Source organism: Bufo bufo, chromosome 4 (genome assembly GCF_905171765.1).
Source record: "Bufo bufo chromosome 4, aBufBuf1.1, whole genome shotgun sequence".
Lineage (NCBI taxonomy): Eukaryota > Metazoa > Chordata > Amphibia > Anura > Bufonidae > Bufo > Bufo bufo.
Genome location: NC_053392.1, coordinates 258,686,593 through 258,705,372, shown reverse-complemented (window position 1 = coordinate 258,705,372; position 18,780 = coordinate 258,686,593). Strand labels below are relative to the sequence as shown.

Sequence of the window (18,780 nt, the reverse complement as noted above, 5' to 3'; positions counted from 1 at the left end):
CTTTCACAAAGCAAAAATTGGGTGACTTCAGCTGTCTGATACCTGGATATAGCTTTAAAGTACTTTTTTCTCCCTATAGAATCAAATTAGAAATTTTACTAAGCGCAAATTTATGTTGATTTCTAAATATAGTGACTTTTTATGTTGAATTGTTTTGCATAATGAAAAAAATGCAACTTTTTGCAGCTATATTGTTGTGTCTGCTATATGATAGACAGATTGTGTAATGTGTTACCCTCCAATCCTTTGCCACTGGATGCCATACATATTTTAAATTACCATTTAACCTAAGACTATATTTAAAATCTGTGTTCTTTTTAAGCTATGTTTCTGAAAATAAAACAGTTGAGCCAACATAAAAATGAGCCCAGAATATATGTTTGCAGTGTGTGACATTTTTAGCATTTTAAGGGCACATAGCATAGGGATCAGTGTTTACAATGTACAGTATATGGTTATAATTATAAAGTTTTATACCTCAAGCATAATCTGTAAAATATGTACAATATATAGAAAACAACAGTCATCCTGCAAAACATATACATTCATATATGAGTATTGGTCTGTTGAATTTATTTATCTTTATAGTATTGTGTGTAGTAAGTTATAATGAAATCTAAAATCACACAGATTTTACCCTGATCACATTTAAATGTACTCACCTTTGGGTTTTTGGGCTGACAATATATACTCATTTAGAAATAACAGCTTTAGGTTTAAATGAAGGATATGCATCCACACATGGGTCTAGTTTAATTGTATTTAGTATGTGTATATAAATTGCTAATGAGCTTCTCAGGGTGCTATTATATATGTCGCTGAGCGGCAATGTGGTTGCCACTAATTGCTGTGCTGCATCTAAACTTGTAACTTGAAACCATGGCAAGTAAAGTTGTAGCCCAGCATTAGTAGAAATCATCTTGCAGCACCCAAAGCTTAGCCACTTACACTACCCACAAAAATTTAGTGATGTTTGGCTTTCAGGTGAAATTTATGGAAAATATAAAAAGTTCACACTACAGTAATATTATATCATGAAAGTAGAGCATTTAACCCCTTAAGGACTCAGCCCTATTTCACCTTAAGGACTTGGCCATTTTTTGCAAATCTGACCAGTGTCACTTTAAGTGCTGATAACTTTAAAACGCTTTGACTTATCCAGGCCGTTCTGAGATTGTTTTTTCGTCACATATTGTACTTCATGACACTGCTAAAATTGGGTCAAAAAAGTTAATTTTTTTGCATAAAAAAATACCATATTTACCAAAAATTTTGAAAAATTTGCAAATTTCAAAGTTTCAGTTTCTCTACTTCTGTAATACATAGTAATACCCCCAAAAATTTTGATGACTTTACATTCCCCATATGTCTACTTCATGTTTGTAGCATTTTGGGATTGATATTTTATTTTTTGGGGATGTTATAAGGCTTAGAAGTTTAGAAGCAAATCTTGAAATTTTTCAGAAATTTACAAAAACCAAATTTTTAGGGACCACTACAGGTCTGAAGTCACTTTGCGAGGCTTACATAATAGAAACCGCCCAAAAATGACCCCATTCTATAAACTACACCCCTCAAGGTATTCAAAACTGATTTTACAAGCTTTGTTAACCCTTTAGGTATTGCACAAGAGTTATTGGCAAATGGGGATGAAATTTGAGAATTTCATTTTTTTGCCTAATTTTCCATTTTAACCCATTTTTTCCACTAACAAAGCAAGGGTTAACAGCTAAACAAGACTGTATCTTTATTGCCCTGACTCTGCCGTTTACAGAAACACCCCATATGTGGCCGTAAACTACTGTACGGGCACACAGTAGGGCGTAGAGTGAAAGGTGCGCCGTTTGGTTTTTGGAGGGCTGATTTTGCTGGACTGTTTTTTTGACACCATGTCCCATTTGAAGCCCCCTGATGCACCCCTAGAGTAGAAACTCCATAAAAGTGACCCCATCTAAGAAACTACACCCCTCAAGGTATTCAAAACTGATTTTACAAACTTTGTTAACCCTTTAGGTGTTGCACAAGAGTTATTGGCAAATGGGGATGAAATTTGAGAATTTCATTTTTTTGCCTAATTTTCCATTTTAACCCATTTTTTCCACTAACAAAGCAAGGGTTAACAGCCAAACAAGACTGTATCTTTATTGCCCTGACTCTGCCGTTTACAGAAACACCCCATATGTGGCCGTAAACTACTGTACGGCCACACAGCGGGGCGTAGAGTGAAAGGTGCGCCGTATGGTTTTTGGAAGTCAGATTTTGCTGGACTGTTTTTTTGACACCATGTCCCATTTGAAGCCCCCCTGATGCACCCCTAGAGTAGAAACTCCATAAAAGTGACCCCATCTAAGAAACTACACCCCTCAAGGTATTCAAAACTGATTTTACAAACTTTGTTAACCCTTTAGGTGTTGCACAAGATTTAATGGAAAATAGAGATACAATTTCAAAATTTCACTTTTTTGGCAGATTTTCCATTTTAATATTTTTTTTCCAGTAACAAAGCAAGGGTTAACAGCCAAACAAAACTCATTATTTATGGCCCTTATTCTGTAGTTTACAGAAACACCCCATATGTGTTCGTAAACCGCTGTACGGACACACGGCAGGGCGCAGAAGAAAAGGAATGCCATACGGTTTTTGGAAGGCAGGTTTTGCTGGACTGGTTTTTTTGACACCATGTCCCATTTGAAGCCCCCCTGATGCACCCCTAGAGTAGAAACTCCAAAAAAGTGACCCCATTTTAGAAAGTACGGAATAAGGTGGCAGCTTTGTTGGTACTAGTTTAGGGTACATATGATTTTTGGTTGCTCTATATTACACTTTTTGTGCGGCAAGGTAACAAGAAATAGCTTTTTTGGCACGTTTTTTTTTTTTTTTGTTATTTACAACATTCATCTGACAGGTTAGATCATGTGGTAATTTTATAGAGCAGGTTGTCACGGACGCGGTGATACCTAATATGTATACCTTTTTTTTATTTATGTAAGTTTTATACAATAACTTCATTTTTAAAACCAAAAAAAGTTTTAGTGTCTCCATAGTCTAAGAGCCATAGTTTTTTCAGTTTTTGGGCGATTATCTTGAGTAGGGTCTCATTTTTTGCGGGATGAGATGACGGTTTAATTGGCACTATTTTGGGGTGCATATGACTTTTTGATCGCTTGTTATTACACTTTTTGTGACGTAAGATGACAAAAAATTGCTTTTTTTACACCGTTTTTATTTTTTATTTTTTACGGTGGTCACCTGAGGGGTTAGATCATGTGATATTCTTATAGAGCCGGTCGATACGGACGCGGCGATACCTAATATGTATACTTTATTTTTATTTATGTAAGTTTTACACAATGATTTCATTTTTGAAACAAAAAAAATCATGTTTTAGTGTTTCTTTAGTCTGAGAGCCATAGTTTTTTCAGTTTTTGGGCGATTATCTTGGGTAAGGTATGATTTTTGCGGGATGAGATGACGGTTTGATTGGTACTATTTTGGCGTACATGTGACTTTTTTGATCACTTTTATTACCTTTTTTGGGAAGTAAGGTGGGCAAAATTTCAATTTTCTCATAGTTTTTATTTTTTTATTTTTATGGTGTTCACCGTGCGGGGAAAGTAACATGACCGTTTTATAGATCAGGTCGTTACGGACGCGGCGATACCTAATATGTGTAGTGTAGTGTATTTTTTTTTTTTTTTTTTTTATTCAGTGATGAATGTTTTTTTTTTATCTTAACTTTTTTCACTTTTTTTAACTTTTTTTTTGACCCAGACCCACTTGGTTCTGGAAGATCCAGTGGGTCTGATGTCTGTATAATACAGTACAGTACAATATATATTGTTCTATACTGTATTTTACTTACACTGAACAGATCTATGCTTTCAGCATAGATCTGTTCAGCACCATGGACAGCAGGACGCCTGAGCAGGCGTCCTGTTGCCATGGGAACCTTCCCCGTCTGCTCAGAACTTCACAGACGGGGAAGGGTAAGCACAGGGCTGAGGGGGGCTCTCTGGGGGCTCTCTCCCTCTCCATCGGGGGGCTGCAAAGGCACAGCAGCCCCCCGATGGAGAGGGAGGGAGCTCCCTGACCGACGACAGTTAACTTTTTCCATACAGCGGTCCATACGGACCGCGGTATGGAAAGGGTTAAACGGCTGACATCTTCACAGATGTCAGCCGTTTATACCAGGGTGCCAGCAATGTGCTGGCACCCTGGTATAACCACTAGAAGCCAACGATCATTCATGGGGAGGCGGGCGGGGGATCGCGATCCCGCCTGCCGCACCGCCCGCCTCCCGCACCGCCCCCACCGCATGCGACACCCCTCCCGCACCACCCGCCGGCATAAAATCGTGCAGGGGTGCAGGGGGGGGGTGAAAAATATTGATTATAGGCACTCAAAAGTTTCTGATCCCCGCGGTCAGGGACCGCGGGCATCAGAAACTGCAAAAAGCGCAGCAAACCGCAGGTCTGAATTGACCTGCGGTTTTCTGCGATCGCCGACACGGGGGGGTCACATGACCCCCCCTGGCGTTGTCACAGGATGCCGGCTGAAGGATTTCAGCCGAAATCCCGTTCCGTTTAACCCCTCGGGCGCCGGAATACTGAGTTCAAGCTAGGACGTACCGGTACGCCCTGAGTCCTTAAGGACTCGGGAAATAGGGCGTACCGATACGCCCTGCGTCCTTAAGGGGTTAAGTAAAAGCATGCAATAGTTATTGCAAACAATTTATTGAAGCAAAAACCAAAAGCAGTGGTGTGTATAACCCCACAAAAAATTTCAATGTCACAAAAACTTGTCATGTGGGCTTGATCATCAATTAAAGCTTGACAACAACGTCTTATGCTATTTCATAAGTCAACTTATTGTCTGCTAATGCATGGCATCCCACTCTTCTTGAATGGTGGCCCTCAGGTCATTGAGGTTCTGAGGTACAGAGTTACGTGCCTCTACATGGCAAATCAGCTGATCCCATAGGTTTTACAATGGTATTCAGTTCTGAAGAAAGTGCAGGCCACTCCATTAGAGGTACCTCAGTCTCCAGCAGCCGTTCCCTAATGATTCAACCTCGATAAGCTGGCGCATTGTCGTCAATAAATATTAAATTAGGCCTGTGTTGTTCATGCAGAGGCACAATGACTGGTTTAATAATGTTATTCAAGTAGTATGGGCTTGTCACTATAACATTTACAAAGTGTAGGGCAGTTCTTTATTGACTAGGCACACCTGCCCACACTGTAACACCACCACTAAAAGATCAACTGGTAACAACAGTGATTGATGCATAGCGCTCTCCTTGATGTTTCCAACATAGGTAGTGGCCATCATTTCTGCTCAGCGTAAATCAACTTTAATCAGTGAACAGTACTGAGGCCCACTGGTCCCTTGTCCAGCGTAGATGCTCCCTGACCCATGCAAGATGATGACACCTGTGGTCAGGTACCCTTGTAGGTTGTCTAGCACACAGACCACACTGATGTAAACAGTTTTGAATGGTCTAACGTGACGCTTGGGTGCCTTTCACCTCCCTTAAATGTGCCTGGAGTTGAGTGGCATTCATCATCGGGTTACGCAGGGCATTGTTCACAATGAAGCTGTCATCAGTGTGGTATGTGGCCAAAGGACGTCCACTTCTCAGTCTCTCTATATCTCTGTTGCAACCTGCTGATCACACTCTGTGAAACTCAAAGCTCAGTGGCCATTTTGGTCTGAGAAGATCCTGCTAAAGCCTCGCAATGGTGAGGTACTGTTGATCAATTGTTAGGTGACGTCTTGGTCTCATAATGTCAAAATGTGAACAGCATGATGAAGAGGATTGTTTAAATACCAATTCTAATTGAACCAGGAAATGTATTGGATGATTCATGGATCAAACACCCTTTGTGAATTTTGCCGTTAAGCTGCTTTTTAGAGAACATTGAAAGTACTGAAACATTAAACAGTTGGACATGTGCATTCAAAAGTTAGAGAAGGTCACATTAAGTTCCCCTCTAAAGTTTAGAGTACATTTTAGGTTCATCCTGAAATTTCATCCACAAGTCAAATATCCCTAACTTTTTGTGAGTAGTGTATGTGTACTAGGACCCTTAGCTGTTAAGAAACCCTTGCACCATTTCATCCAAACAAAAATAGTTTGTAAATAACTATAAATGATACAAAATATATTCAAAAATTAGAAATTGTCAATCCATTCTGGTGAAACTGTTCATCCCAAGCCATGGTAAGGTAGAAGAAAAACTGCTAAACTTTAAAGAAGAAACTTTTGCTGAAATCCAAGCTTCTCTGAAGCAAAGTGATGTGGAAGTTTTAATATGCACAATAAGGAGAGATTTCAACAAAAATGATATAATTTACAGGTTACATTGACAGAGCAAAAGCCATAGCTGCACCAATGCCACAAAATGCCTGCTTACAAAGCCAAACTGCACTTAAAGGGGTTCTCCGGGCTTAAAAAAATCTAACCTGTGGAGAAAAGATTAATGCTCACATACTTACCTCCCACAGTCCACTTCTCTTCCTGGCTTGAGCAGGAGACGGATCGTCACCTCTTGCAAGTCGAAGCGCTGGCCTCCGTCTTCTTCCCCAACGCAGGCGCAGTACGCACAATTATAGTGTGCATGCACCTGCGTCTCTGCTCTGGCTCCGTACAATCATGTACTGCGCATGTGTTGTTATCTCCAGTAACTGCTATGGGGAAAAGCGTGCCAGAAGCAACAGCTGATTGCCAGCGGTGTCAGAAGCTGTCCTGGTAGCGATCAGCTGATTTCCGGGACAGCTCCCATGAATAAAAGATGCCTGGATGCAACTTTTTTTCCCATAGAGATCCTTGTGTTGTTGAAGTCAGTAGGTTTTTGTGTAATAAGGAGCATTTTCAATAAATGTATAGAAACTAGAACTGGGGGTTCTGTGGACTCTGCATAATAGTATACAGTACTTGAATAAACTATAATAGAAATTGATTATAATATGTATTTGATTTAGTATGTGAGAATTGCTCAATATGACTATGCGAGCAATGAAAAGGTCACTAAAATCCAGCTTATGAAACCTTGACTGCCTAGGTTCCCATCCTGTGGTATGTATAACCATGGGGTGTATATGCCATATTAGTGCATAGCACTCAATGCTGTTCTACAAAGCCATCGGACATGTTCCATGAAACCTAAGTGTGGTTATAGAGGTCATTATAATCAAGAAGATCAAGGATAATCGTTGCATGGCACTAAAATGATCACTTCTGACTCCAAATTTTGTAGATAGAGCCATTGCATATTATGTTTTAATGTATCTATGGCCTGTCCTCTATAGGAATAAACATCAAAGTGCAGGTTGGATGTGGGAAATATTCCTACGTATGTCCAGTGTTACTATTGTGAATATCAGAATGCAGGTTAGATGGGGAGAAAGTCCTTTGTATAATGTAGTATTTAAGATGATTTAGGAAAATTTCCACCGAAAACTTTGTACCAGTAGGTACATCTTTGTTTGTAAGTTTTTGTTTTTTTTTCTGTTGAAAATAGAAATGCTCTATAATGACTATAGAAGTAGACCAACCAGGTGCTATTAGCAGATTCTATAGGAAATTCCTTTTGGCCAGTCTCTAATTCCCAATGCATGTTGTTTTTGCCTGTGGGAGCAGCTGCATCTATAGATGGAGGTCTTTCTTTTGGAGGCGTCTTTGGTTTGGCTCTTGGAAGTAGATTTCTACTCTTTGGAAGAGAGCTCATTTACATATGTACCCCACATATTGCTGAGGAGGGGGCCGCAACCTCTGGCACAACAGCTGTTAAGCTATTACTCCCAGCATGCACACTTGCTTGCCTGTTCTCAGAAATAAATGGGAGGAACATGTTGGGAGTTGTAGTTTCATAACAGCTCAAGTGCCGAGGTTTCTGACCCCTGATCTAGAGGGAGCAATCTTTGAACAGGAAACTGTCTATACACTAGGATACTGCTGATCATGGTCTTATCTCACGTGTATCACACATGTTGGGCCAAGATAAACCCTTCAGCAGTCAGGACCAAAAAAGATAAAATTAGGCCCCATGCACAGGACCATATCCACTCTGTGCATCTCTAAATAAGGATACTGCCTATGTGAGATGTGAATTTTCTTCCAGAGCCATTGAGTTCTATGGGTTTTAGATCTGCATTAGGAGGACCAGAATAATACATTTTCTATCTTTTGCTGTATTGATATATGGATGTGGAAAGCACACTGATGAAGTCCATGTGTTTTCCACATCCGTATGTCAGTTCTTCAAAAAAATAGAACATGTCCTATTCTGTTCCTCATAATGCAGACCTGAAATCCAAAGAAATCAATGGGACTGCAAAAAAAAAAATGCAGGTCGTACACGGGCAGTATCCTTATTTAGCGGATCTGCGTCTTGCAGACCACAAAATGGATATGGATTTAGATGCACAGCTCAGCAGGCTATATCATGCAAAATGGGATTAGATACACAGCTCAGCAGGCTGTATAATAGAAGACGGGATTAGATACACACTTCTGCAGGAAGTATCGCACACATACATGTTAGGATTAGATAAAGATGTGTTTGGATGTGCTTGCCAAGTCCAGCTGTTTATTACACTCTGGAGATGGTGAGGGAAGAGCCTGTGGACGGTCAGTGATGGGATTAGATACACAGCTCAGCAGGCTGTATCACACAGGATAGGATTAGATACACATGTGAGGGCAGAGCCTGCAGACGGTCAGTGATGGGATTAGATACACAGCTCAGCAGGCTGTATCACACAGGATAGGATTAGATACACATGTGAGGGAAGAGCCTGTGGACGGTCAGTGATGGGATTCAGGCACTGAATGAGAAGTATAATCCTGTCTGTGTGCAGAAAGATGGACACAGGAGTTATAGGAGTAGCTGCTGCAGGCAGAGCAGAGTGGGGGGCGTGGCCAGCCTGTGACTCATCACTGTGCAGTGCAGCCAGGATTGTGTATCAATAAAGTTATGTATTCAACAAAACAAGAAGCGGAGAAAGTAAACAGATCTGCCAGGATAATGTGATGTCTTCTAGGGAGGGAGGAAAACTCAGGCATGAAAAACAGGTATTGGGGGCATATGTATGGATGGTGAGGTGTGTTAGGAGCACATACATTTTTTATTTATTTTGGGACCGGACAACCTCTTTAAGGAAGCCTAAAACCTTCTGAAACAAAATGCTTCTGCAGAAAAACACATTTCCTACCATGAAACACGGGGGTGGATCTTTGCTTTATTAGAACTACTGTATATCAGCACAAGGAACTTAGTCAAAATTGATGGCTGGATGAAGTACATGATCTAATCAGAAAGTAAAGGAAGATATTTTGCATTCATTAGTCAAATAGGACAAAATTGGACTTTCTAACATGACAGTCAGTGCAGTTTCTAGGTAAAATTTCTCTCAGGGCGAGTGTCAAAACCCCCCCCCCCCCCCCCCTCAAAACTGCTCGATGAAATAAGTGTCTCCCCATTGTAAAAAATGTGTCACCACATTGCACGGATGGTCACAGTGACGCACCCAGTGACCCACTGTCCCACAGTCTCAGGCTCTCACTCACAGCAGGCTTCTTTCTTAGCACTGCTCCGGGCGGGCGGTAACAGGCAGGCAGTGCGGGCGGCGGTGCTCTCCTCACTACTGTACGTCACGCGGCGCATGACGTACAGTAAGTGAGCGCCGCCGCCCGCACTGCCTGCCTGTGGGGGGACATTATTTTTAATAAGGATCACTATGGACATTATTTAGAATGGAGGCTGCTGTGGGTGTCATTATAACTGTATAATGTCTGATAGGCCTAGTCCTGAGTTATATTACCCTGCCCTGTATAATAATGTACCCTGATACCCCTTAGTTATATTACCCCAGCGGAGTAATATAACTAAGGGGTATCAGGGATGGGTACATTATTATACAGGGCATGGGCAGGGCAATATAACTCAGCTCAGGACTAGGCCTATCAGACATTATAGTTATAATGTCACCCACAGCAGCCTCCATTCTAAATAATGTCCATAGTGATCCTTATTAAACTTAATGTCCCCCACAGTGACAGTGGCCCCCATTTTCATGTCTCCCACAGTGGCCCCCCCATTGTAATTAATGCCCCCCATTGTAATTAATGTCCCCCCATTGTAGTTAATGCCCCCCCATTGTAATTAATGCCCCCCCCCCCCCCCCAGACCATCACTCACCTCACAGCAGGCATCAGCACTGCTCAGGGGCTCAGGGCGGGCGGTAACAGGCAGGCAGTGCGGCGCTCACTCACTCACTGTACGTCACGCGCCTGCGCCGCCTAGTGGGAGGAGCAGGCGCGTGACGTCAGTAAGCGCCACCCGCACTGTCTGAAGAGTGAGAGGACTCGGGCCGGCACTCGGGCGCAGGTCAGGCAAGATGTCGGAGGGAGGCAGGGCGCACGGCAGAGAAACGACAAGAGGGCGCCCCTGCTGGCGCCCCCTTTCTGACAGCGCCCCGGGCGGCCGCCCGTCCCGCCCGCCCCTAGAAACGGCACTGATGACAGTGATCCAATCCTTAAAACCAAGTTGAGCCTTCAGTCACTGCAGTTAGTATAAAGTGAATTGACATTCACAGTTTCTTGAATTTAACTTCATTGAGACACTTTGGGAAGATCTAAAAAATCCAATGAAAATTCTTATTATAACCTATATTCCTCATTTTGACCTTCAACCTTTATTACTCATGTATTGCTCATTTTGACTTTAGTAGTCCGGTAGATGATCCTACTCTTTATGCACAGACCAATAGAAAAGGTTGTCGGTCACTGAGTAGGAGCACCCAATGGACTCCTAAAAGCAGGGATTTTAATAATAAATTATTTTATCCTGAATATTTTTTACATGAAATGTATATGAATGCACTTATGAACTCTCCCACTATAACATGGTCCCAGTACAGTGGACAGCATTTTCATGGTACTATGGTTTCTATTGAGCTTTCTTTTTATAAAACTAAAAACGGAGTGGCTGGCACTAGTACAATTAATGCTAGGTCTTCGGGGAATACAAAAAAAATGAGCCTCAGCTCTGATAATCCATTTTTTACTTAATCCTCCTAAATTTCAATCCCCACATTTAGTAAACCATGTAAAACTAATACCAGAATTTTCCAACCAAATCGCACTTCTCAAAGCTGTGGATCATGAAAATATGTTGAAAATGCATTACATATTTCAATCAACTTCTATAAATAAAGAACATAGTTGAATAATATAAACATAACCATACACATTAACTCGTTCGTAGATTCCAAAATAAACCCTGCATTCTGTATCACTGAGAAATGTATTTTAAATATTTGTTCTTCACTGGATAGGTACACACATATAAATATCCTTCACTGTTCCTAACTGGATAGGATATTTATAGGTGTGTGTGTGTATGTATTTATCGGGGATGGCCAACCTGAGGCTCTCCAGCTGTTGCAAAACTCTACCTCCCAACATGCCCACACTTCCTACAGCTATTAGCCTACAGCAGGGCATTGTGGGAGTTGTAGTTTTACAGCCCCTGGAGAGCTGCAGGTTGGCCATCCCTGCTATGCTATATATATATATATATATATATATATATATAAATATATATCTTATATTATAAAAATGAGTTTCTATCTGTCTGTCCCGATGTCTGTCTGTCTGTTCTTTATGCACGACCAAACGACCGAAGCGATCTTAACCAAATTTGGCACACAAGTACATCACGTGTCCGGAAAGCTTTTAGACTGGGTATTAGCTCTCTAGGACGTACTGTTCCTGAGATATTCCCAAAATATGACCTGCATTAGCCAATATCAGCCTGCAAGTATTTCACTCATATCCCAACTGGCATACACATGGTCACATGTCTCTTATCAGCCAATAGAAGCTTGCAGGCCCTTAGTCTTCACATACACACAGTTTAACTCCTGGCTTCCATAACAACCCAGCCATTTTTCTTCACTGCTATAGGTCAGCTTTAGGCTATGGCTACAGGACGACAATAAGTCGAATGACACATAGGGCACAACTACGCTGCTATATGCATCCATCTTGGATGGAATTTTTTAGACTGTTGTGTTGCAGTCGCAGCATGTCGCATGTTGCAGTGCGACACCATAGCCTATCATTATAAAAAATTGTTGAGACAAAATGTCACTCAACACATGTTGTCATGTAGCCCTAGCATAAAAAGGGCATGGCGCTGTGGGGGTCACTGTTCAAGGGGCGGGTACTGTGGAGGTCACTGTGCTAAGGATCCTTCTGCTAATATATATATATATATATATATATATATATATATATATATATATAGAAAAAATTGTCAGCACCAGTTACCAGGTAATACGTCGGGTGCTATGTCCAAGGGTGTAGCTCCTTACCCAATAAAATAATCCAAAAAACGGACAGCACATTCAGTAGAAAAAACTGTGTTTTTTTCGCCTTTGTGGTACAGTGAGGCAATGTTTCGGCTCAAACACAGAGCTTGAGAAAGGCTCTGGGTTTGAGCTGAAAAGTTGCCTCATTGTACCACATGGGCGAATAAACCACAGTTTTTTCTACTGGATGTGCTGTCCGTTTTTTGGAATATATATATATATATATATACAGTGGGATGCGAAAGTTTGGGCAACCTTGTTAATCGTCATGATTTTCCTGTATAAATCGTTGGTTGTTATGAAAAAAAATGTCAGTTAAATATATCATATAAGAGACACACACAGTGATATATGAGAAGTGAAATGAAGTTTATTGGATTTACAGAAAGTGTGCTATAATTGTTTAAACAAAATTAGGCAGGTGCATAAATTTGGGCACCACAAAAAAGAAATGAAATCAATATTTAGTATATCCTCCTTTTGCAGAAATTACAGCCTCTAAACGCTTCCTGTAGGTTCCAATGAAAGTCTGGATTCTGGTTGAAGGTATTTTGGACCATTCCTCTTTACAAAACATCTTTAGTTCATTCAGGTTTGATGGCTTCCGAGCATGGACAGCTCTCTTTAAGTCACACCACAGATTTTCAATTATATTCAGGTCTGTGGACTGAGATGGCCATTCCAGAACGTTGTACTTGTTCCTCTGCATAAATGCCTTAGTGGATTTTGAGCAGTGTTTAGGGTCGTTGTCTTGTTGAAAGATCCAGCCCCGGCGCAGCTTCAGCTTTGTCACTGATTCCTGGACATTGGTCTCCAGAATCTGCTGATACTGAGTGGAATCCATGCGTCCCTCAAGATTCCCAGTCCCTGCACTGGCCACACAGCCCCACAGCATGATGGAACCACCACCATATTTTACTGTAGGTAGCAGGTGTTTTTCTTGGAATGCTGTGTTCTTTTTCCTCCATGCATAACGCCCCTTGTTATGGCCAAATAACTCAATTTTAGTTTCATCAGTCCACAGCACCTTATTCCACAATGAAGCTGGCTTGTCCAAATGTGCTTTAGCCCACCTCAAGCGGCACTTTTTGTGCTGTGGGCGGAGAAAAGGCTTCCTCTGCATCACTCTCGCATACAGCATCTCCTTGTGTAAAGTGCGCCGAATGGTTGAACGATGCACAGTGACTCCATCTGCAGCAAGATGATGTTGTAGGTCTTTGGTGCTGGTCTGTGGGTTGACTCTGACTGTTCTCACCATTCGACGCTTCTGTCTATCTGAGATTTTTCTTGGTCTGCCACTTCGAGCCTTAACTTGAACTGAGCCTGTGGTCTTCCATTTCCTCAATATGTTCCTAACTGTGGAAACAGACAGCTGAAATCTCTGAGACAGCTTTCTGTATCCTTCCCCTAAACCATGATGGTGAACAATCTTTGTCTTCAGGTCATTTGAGAGTTGTTTAGAGACCCCCATGTTGCTACTCTTCAGAGAAAATTAAAAGAGGAGGGAAACTTACAATTGACCCCCTTACATACTCTTTCTCATAATTGGATTTACCTGTGTATGTAGGTCAGGGGTCACTGAGCTTACCAAGCCAATTTGAGGTCCAATAATTAGTTCTAAAGGTTTTGGAATCAATAAAATGAAAACAGTGCCCAAATTTATGCACCTGCCTAATTCTGTTTAAACAATTATAGCACACTTTCTGTAAATCCAATAAACTTAATTTCACTTCTCAAATATCACTGTGTGTGTCTCCTATATGATATATTTAACTGACATTTTTTATCGTAACAACCAACGATTTATACAGGAAAATCATGACAATTAACAAGGTTGCCCAAACTTTCGCATCCCACTGTATATATATATATATATACAGATGTAGCAGGGTTTCAGACAAACTCTTAACTCAAATTTCTTAACTCATCACGTTAGCTTGAAACAAAAGCCATTGAAAAGCAATTGAAGGTGTTTGCTTAACGCATTTAATTTAGATAACACGTCTCGTAAGGCATGTGTGTTAACTCTAATACATCTGTATATATATATATATATTTACAGTATATATACAGTATTGTGTAAATTAATATGAACACAAGGATTTTTTCGTAAATATTTTTTATTCGAAATAAAACTATTCTTCGACCTATAAACAAGGTTTAAATACTATTATTTAATATGAAATATGTCCTCGCTTTGCTATAATCACGTCTTGAACTCGGTTCGGCATGGAGTCAACGCAATTTTTACAATTATTCTTGATTGCCTCCTCTCGAAACAAACCTGAATTATTGCTTCCACCATCTTGTTTTTCATCATACAGTCCATCTTTTGTAATTTGGCCTTGCAGATCACCCATAAATTCTCAATAGGATTGAGATCTAGCCGTATTCCAGGCCAGTCCAAAATGCTAATCTTATTGTCCTTGAAATATTTCACCATAGTCTTGTTAGAACATTGCGTTGCCATTGGCTTGAACTTTCTCCAGCTCCTGAACCAAACATTGATCTAGCATTGCTACATATTTTTCACTATTCATCATTCCTTCTACTGGAATAAGTTTGCCAGGTCTCGAGTATGAAAAATAGCCCCAGAACATGTTCATGTTGCTGTAACCAAAATATTCATTATTTGGTCGTATTCACATTAAATTGCATTTGTGCATTTGGAACAGGAGATGGTATCAGAGCTCCAAATGAAATTCTTCTATCATACTATAAGTAAAATGTGTACTAAGGTAATGTGTACATATATATATATATATATATATATATATATATACACACACATTTCCTTAGTACACATTTTACTTATAGTAGGATAGAAGAATTTCATTTGGAACTCTGATACCATCTCCTGTGAAGTAATATACTGAGCTTTCATTTAGTCATTCTTTACTAAACTTACATAGTAGACTCAGGTGGTCAAAATATACTTCTGGGAAAGCAGTGAAAGGCCATAAGTTAAATGATTTTCAGTAACCTCTTGCTAATCTGTGATGTACTTGAACATGCACCAAAAAAGAACTAGAATTCTTTTAAAACTCAGACATTGCCACCTACAAAGACAACATAAAAGGAATTTTTGCTGTCAAAGGTCTCCTGGATGATTTTTTTATATTCTGATTCAGTAACAGTTGATGACTGAAGTGAATGATGCATGAAGAATACAGCTACAAAATTAAATGTACTGTATTATGCTCATTCTTCATGTGGTCAGGATCTTAGGGAGTTCACAAAAATAGCACAGTAAAAGCAATATCATAAAATGATTTTAACATGTTATGTGTGAGGATTACTGCTATATATACAATATAATTTCATAGCTTTTTTTCTAATTCTTAGGGATGGTGTCGACCAAAATTCCCCTCAGTTGGGTGTTTTCAGTGGAAATACAGCTCTAGAAACGGCATATAGCACATCCAATCAAGTACTGATTAAGTTCCACAGTGACTTTTCAACTGGAGGTTTCTTTGTCTTAAATTTTCATGGTCAGTTTACTGTATTTATGTTATGACACACATTGATTGATACACAGTCATAAGCATTTAAGCTAAATTATTTACAAAACTGTATTTTCTAACTATAATGTATATGGTAATATACCATGACTTTATACAAATTGATGCAGTATAGAGCATTAAATCCAAGGAATGCATTGATTAATTATAATAGAAGCTCAGCTGCCTGTGGGTACAATATTCTGTATTAGTATGAGAATATTTAGCAATATTGAGAATATTCAACACTTATTACCATAAATGCAATATATTTGCATGCCTACATTTCTGATGCAATTGCAAATTTACACCTGTTCTTTTCCATTGCAGCTTATCCATTGAAAAAATGTCCATCACCATCAGTGGTGTCAGAAGCTGATATAATTTCAGATGATGATGATTTCGAAATAGGTATTGCACATTACTCTTCCCTCCAGTGTCAGACTTGCCCATTCCCTAAATCATTAATAAAGTCAAACAAATTTTGAATCAAAGAAATAGACCTTAGTGACAAGTGACTGGCTCTAAAAGCAGCTATTTTTTCCTGGATCATTGGAACGTTTTATGGTCTCAGATCCTGGGCCCACCAAAGTATCCTCTGATACTCTTGTGGGCTAGTCTGACCCTGCTGTCCTGTACGTTTCTTCATTTGCAAATGTTTATTGATTTAACTAATTTAATGTAATTAACTTGACAGGTCTGAATGTTTAAATGTGATCCATAGGTTCCAAACAATGACCATGATAACCAGTGCCCCCCCCCCCCCGTTTAAAATGTGGCTTATGTAAAATGTATCAAACGTGTTAAGCTTATGCATCATCACCTAATGCTTTTGCTTAGCCCTGGCTACTAAAAAGGGACTGATAAGAGGCACAAAATAAGGGTCATTGCTTGATAAGCTGTATAGACTGTAAGCAAACATCTTTAGCTGGTGTTGTCTGTAACTAGACATGTTAGATAAGATTGAAAGAAGTCAGGATACCGACTCCAAAATAAATCAGCTTTATGCTTTGAGACACCAAATTTGTAAACTCTGCATAGTAACTTTTACTGTATACCTCATTTTATGGACAAATTAGAGCAATAACCCTTTTACTTGTTTATTATAGAATTGTATGCATGGTCATGGTCATATAACCCTAATAGTTTTTTTTCTAATTGAATAGATGTTTTCAGGAAGTATTTGTTCTTGGTGATTCCTGCAAAATGTATATGTGTTACTTAATTATATTTAAAGGCTATGTCCACCTTCTTCTCATCTAGAATGAAAAATACAAATTGCAAATAGTTATAATTTAAAATGTCCTACTGTTTTGTGTGTAAGCAGATCTGTGTCTCCATGATAACAGTGTGAATAGTCTGATCCTGCAATGATAATTTTCTATCTGTCCCCAACCTCTTGCTTATCTACTAAATGTACAGTAAGTCAGGATGAATTAACAGATGACTGTAGGATCAGACTACATGTATGAAGACATACAGTACAGACCAAAAGTTTGGACACACCTTCGCATTCAAAGAGTTTTCTTTATTTTCATGACTATGAAGGCATCAAAACTATGAATTAACACATGTGGAATTATATACATAACAAAAAAGTGTGAAACAACTGAAAATATGACATATTCTAGGTTCTTCAAAGTAGCCACCTTTTGCTTTGATTACTGCTTTGCACACTCTTGGCATTCTCTTGATGAGTTTCAAGAGGTAGTCCCCTGAAATGTTCTTCCAACAGTCTTGAAGGAGTTCCCAGAGATGCTTAGCACTTGTTGGCCCTTTTGCCTTCACTCTGCGGTCCAGCTCACCCCAAACTATTTCGATTGGGATCAGGTCCGTCACTGTGGAGGCCAGGTCATCTGGCGCAGCACCCCATCACTCTCCTTCATGGTCAAATAGCCCTTACTTTCAAAGTTTTCACAATTTTTTGGCTGACTGACTGACCTTCATTTCTTAAAGTAATGATGGCCACTCGTTTTTCTTTACTTAGCTGCTTTTTTCTTGCCATAATACAAATTCTAACAGTCTATTCAGTAGGACTATCAGCTGTGTATCCACCTGACTTCTCCTCAACGCAACTGATAGTCCCAACCCCATTTATAAGGCAAGAAATCCCAATTATTAAACCTGACAGGGCACACCTGTGAAGTGAAAACCATTTCAGGGGACTACCTCTTGAAGCTCATCAAGAGAAGGCCAAGAGTGTGCAAAGCAGTAATCAAAGCAAAAGGTGGCTACTTTGAAGAACCTAGAATATGACATATTTTCAGTTGTTTCACACTTGTTTGTTATTTATAAAATTCCACATGTGTTAATTCATAGTTTTGATGCCTTCATAGTCATGAAAATAAAGAAAACTCTTTGAATGAGAAGGTGTGTCCAAACTTTTGGTCTGTACTATATATTGTTCATTTGCAAATAGTTAAATTTTTTATTTTTGGATGCATCATGAAGGGGAAAAAAAGGAATCACATGAACAAAATGACCAATTCCACATAAAATAAAGCCTTATTTCATTTGTTTTACCTTTTTAGGTGACTTTGTAAAATACAAGTGCCATCCAGGGTTTGCCTTAGTAGGAAATGACATTTTGATCTGCAAACTGGTCACCCAACTCCAGTTTCAGGGCTCCATGCCTACATGTGAAGGTAGGTACATTATTTAGCGTACCAGGGTTATAGTAGTTATTTTGTTCTCCAAAAATATTCATGAATGCAATTTACGTTATTACTAGCGATGAGCAAATCAAAGTATCCGAAGTGGACTTTGATCCGAATTTCAGGGAAAATTCGATTTGCTGCAAAGCCGAATTTAATCATGCTTTGTGGTATCAGTTTTTAAAAAGTTCGGTTCAGACCCAAATTGGTTTGTTCGAAAGAGATTGTCCTGGAAATTGGTATATAAC

The 18,780-nt window shown here is 39.7% G+C and overlaps 1 protein-coding gene across 1 annotated transcript in view; it reads left to right on the top strand.

The window, feature by feature from the left end:
- Nucleotides 1-18,780, top strand: part of CSMD1 (CUB and Sushi multiple domains 1) — a 2,494,699-nt gene that overhangs the window by 2,101,834 nt on the left and 374,085 nt on the right. The window contains exons 44-46 of the mRNA XM_040430026.1: nt 15,724-15,869; nt 16,209-16,289; nt 18,410-18,523. Coding sequence (XP_040285960.1) covers nt 15,724-15,869; nt 16,209-16,289; nt 18,410-18,523 — 341 coding nt within the window. The remainder of the gene's footprint in view (nt 1-15,723; nt 15,870-16,208; nt 16,290-18,409; nt 18,524-18,780) is intronic.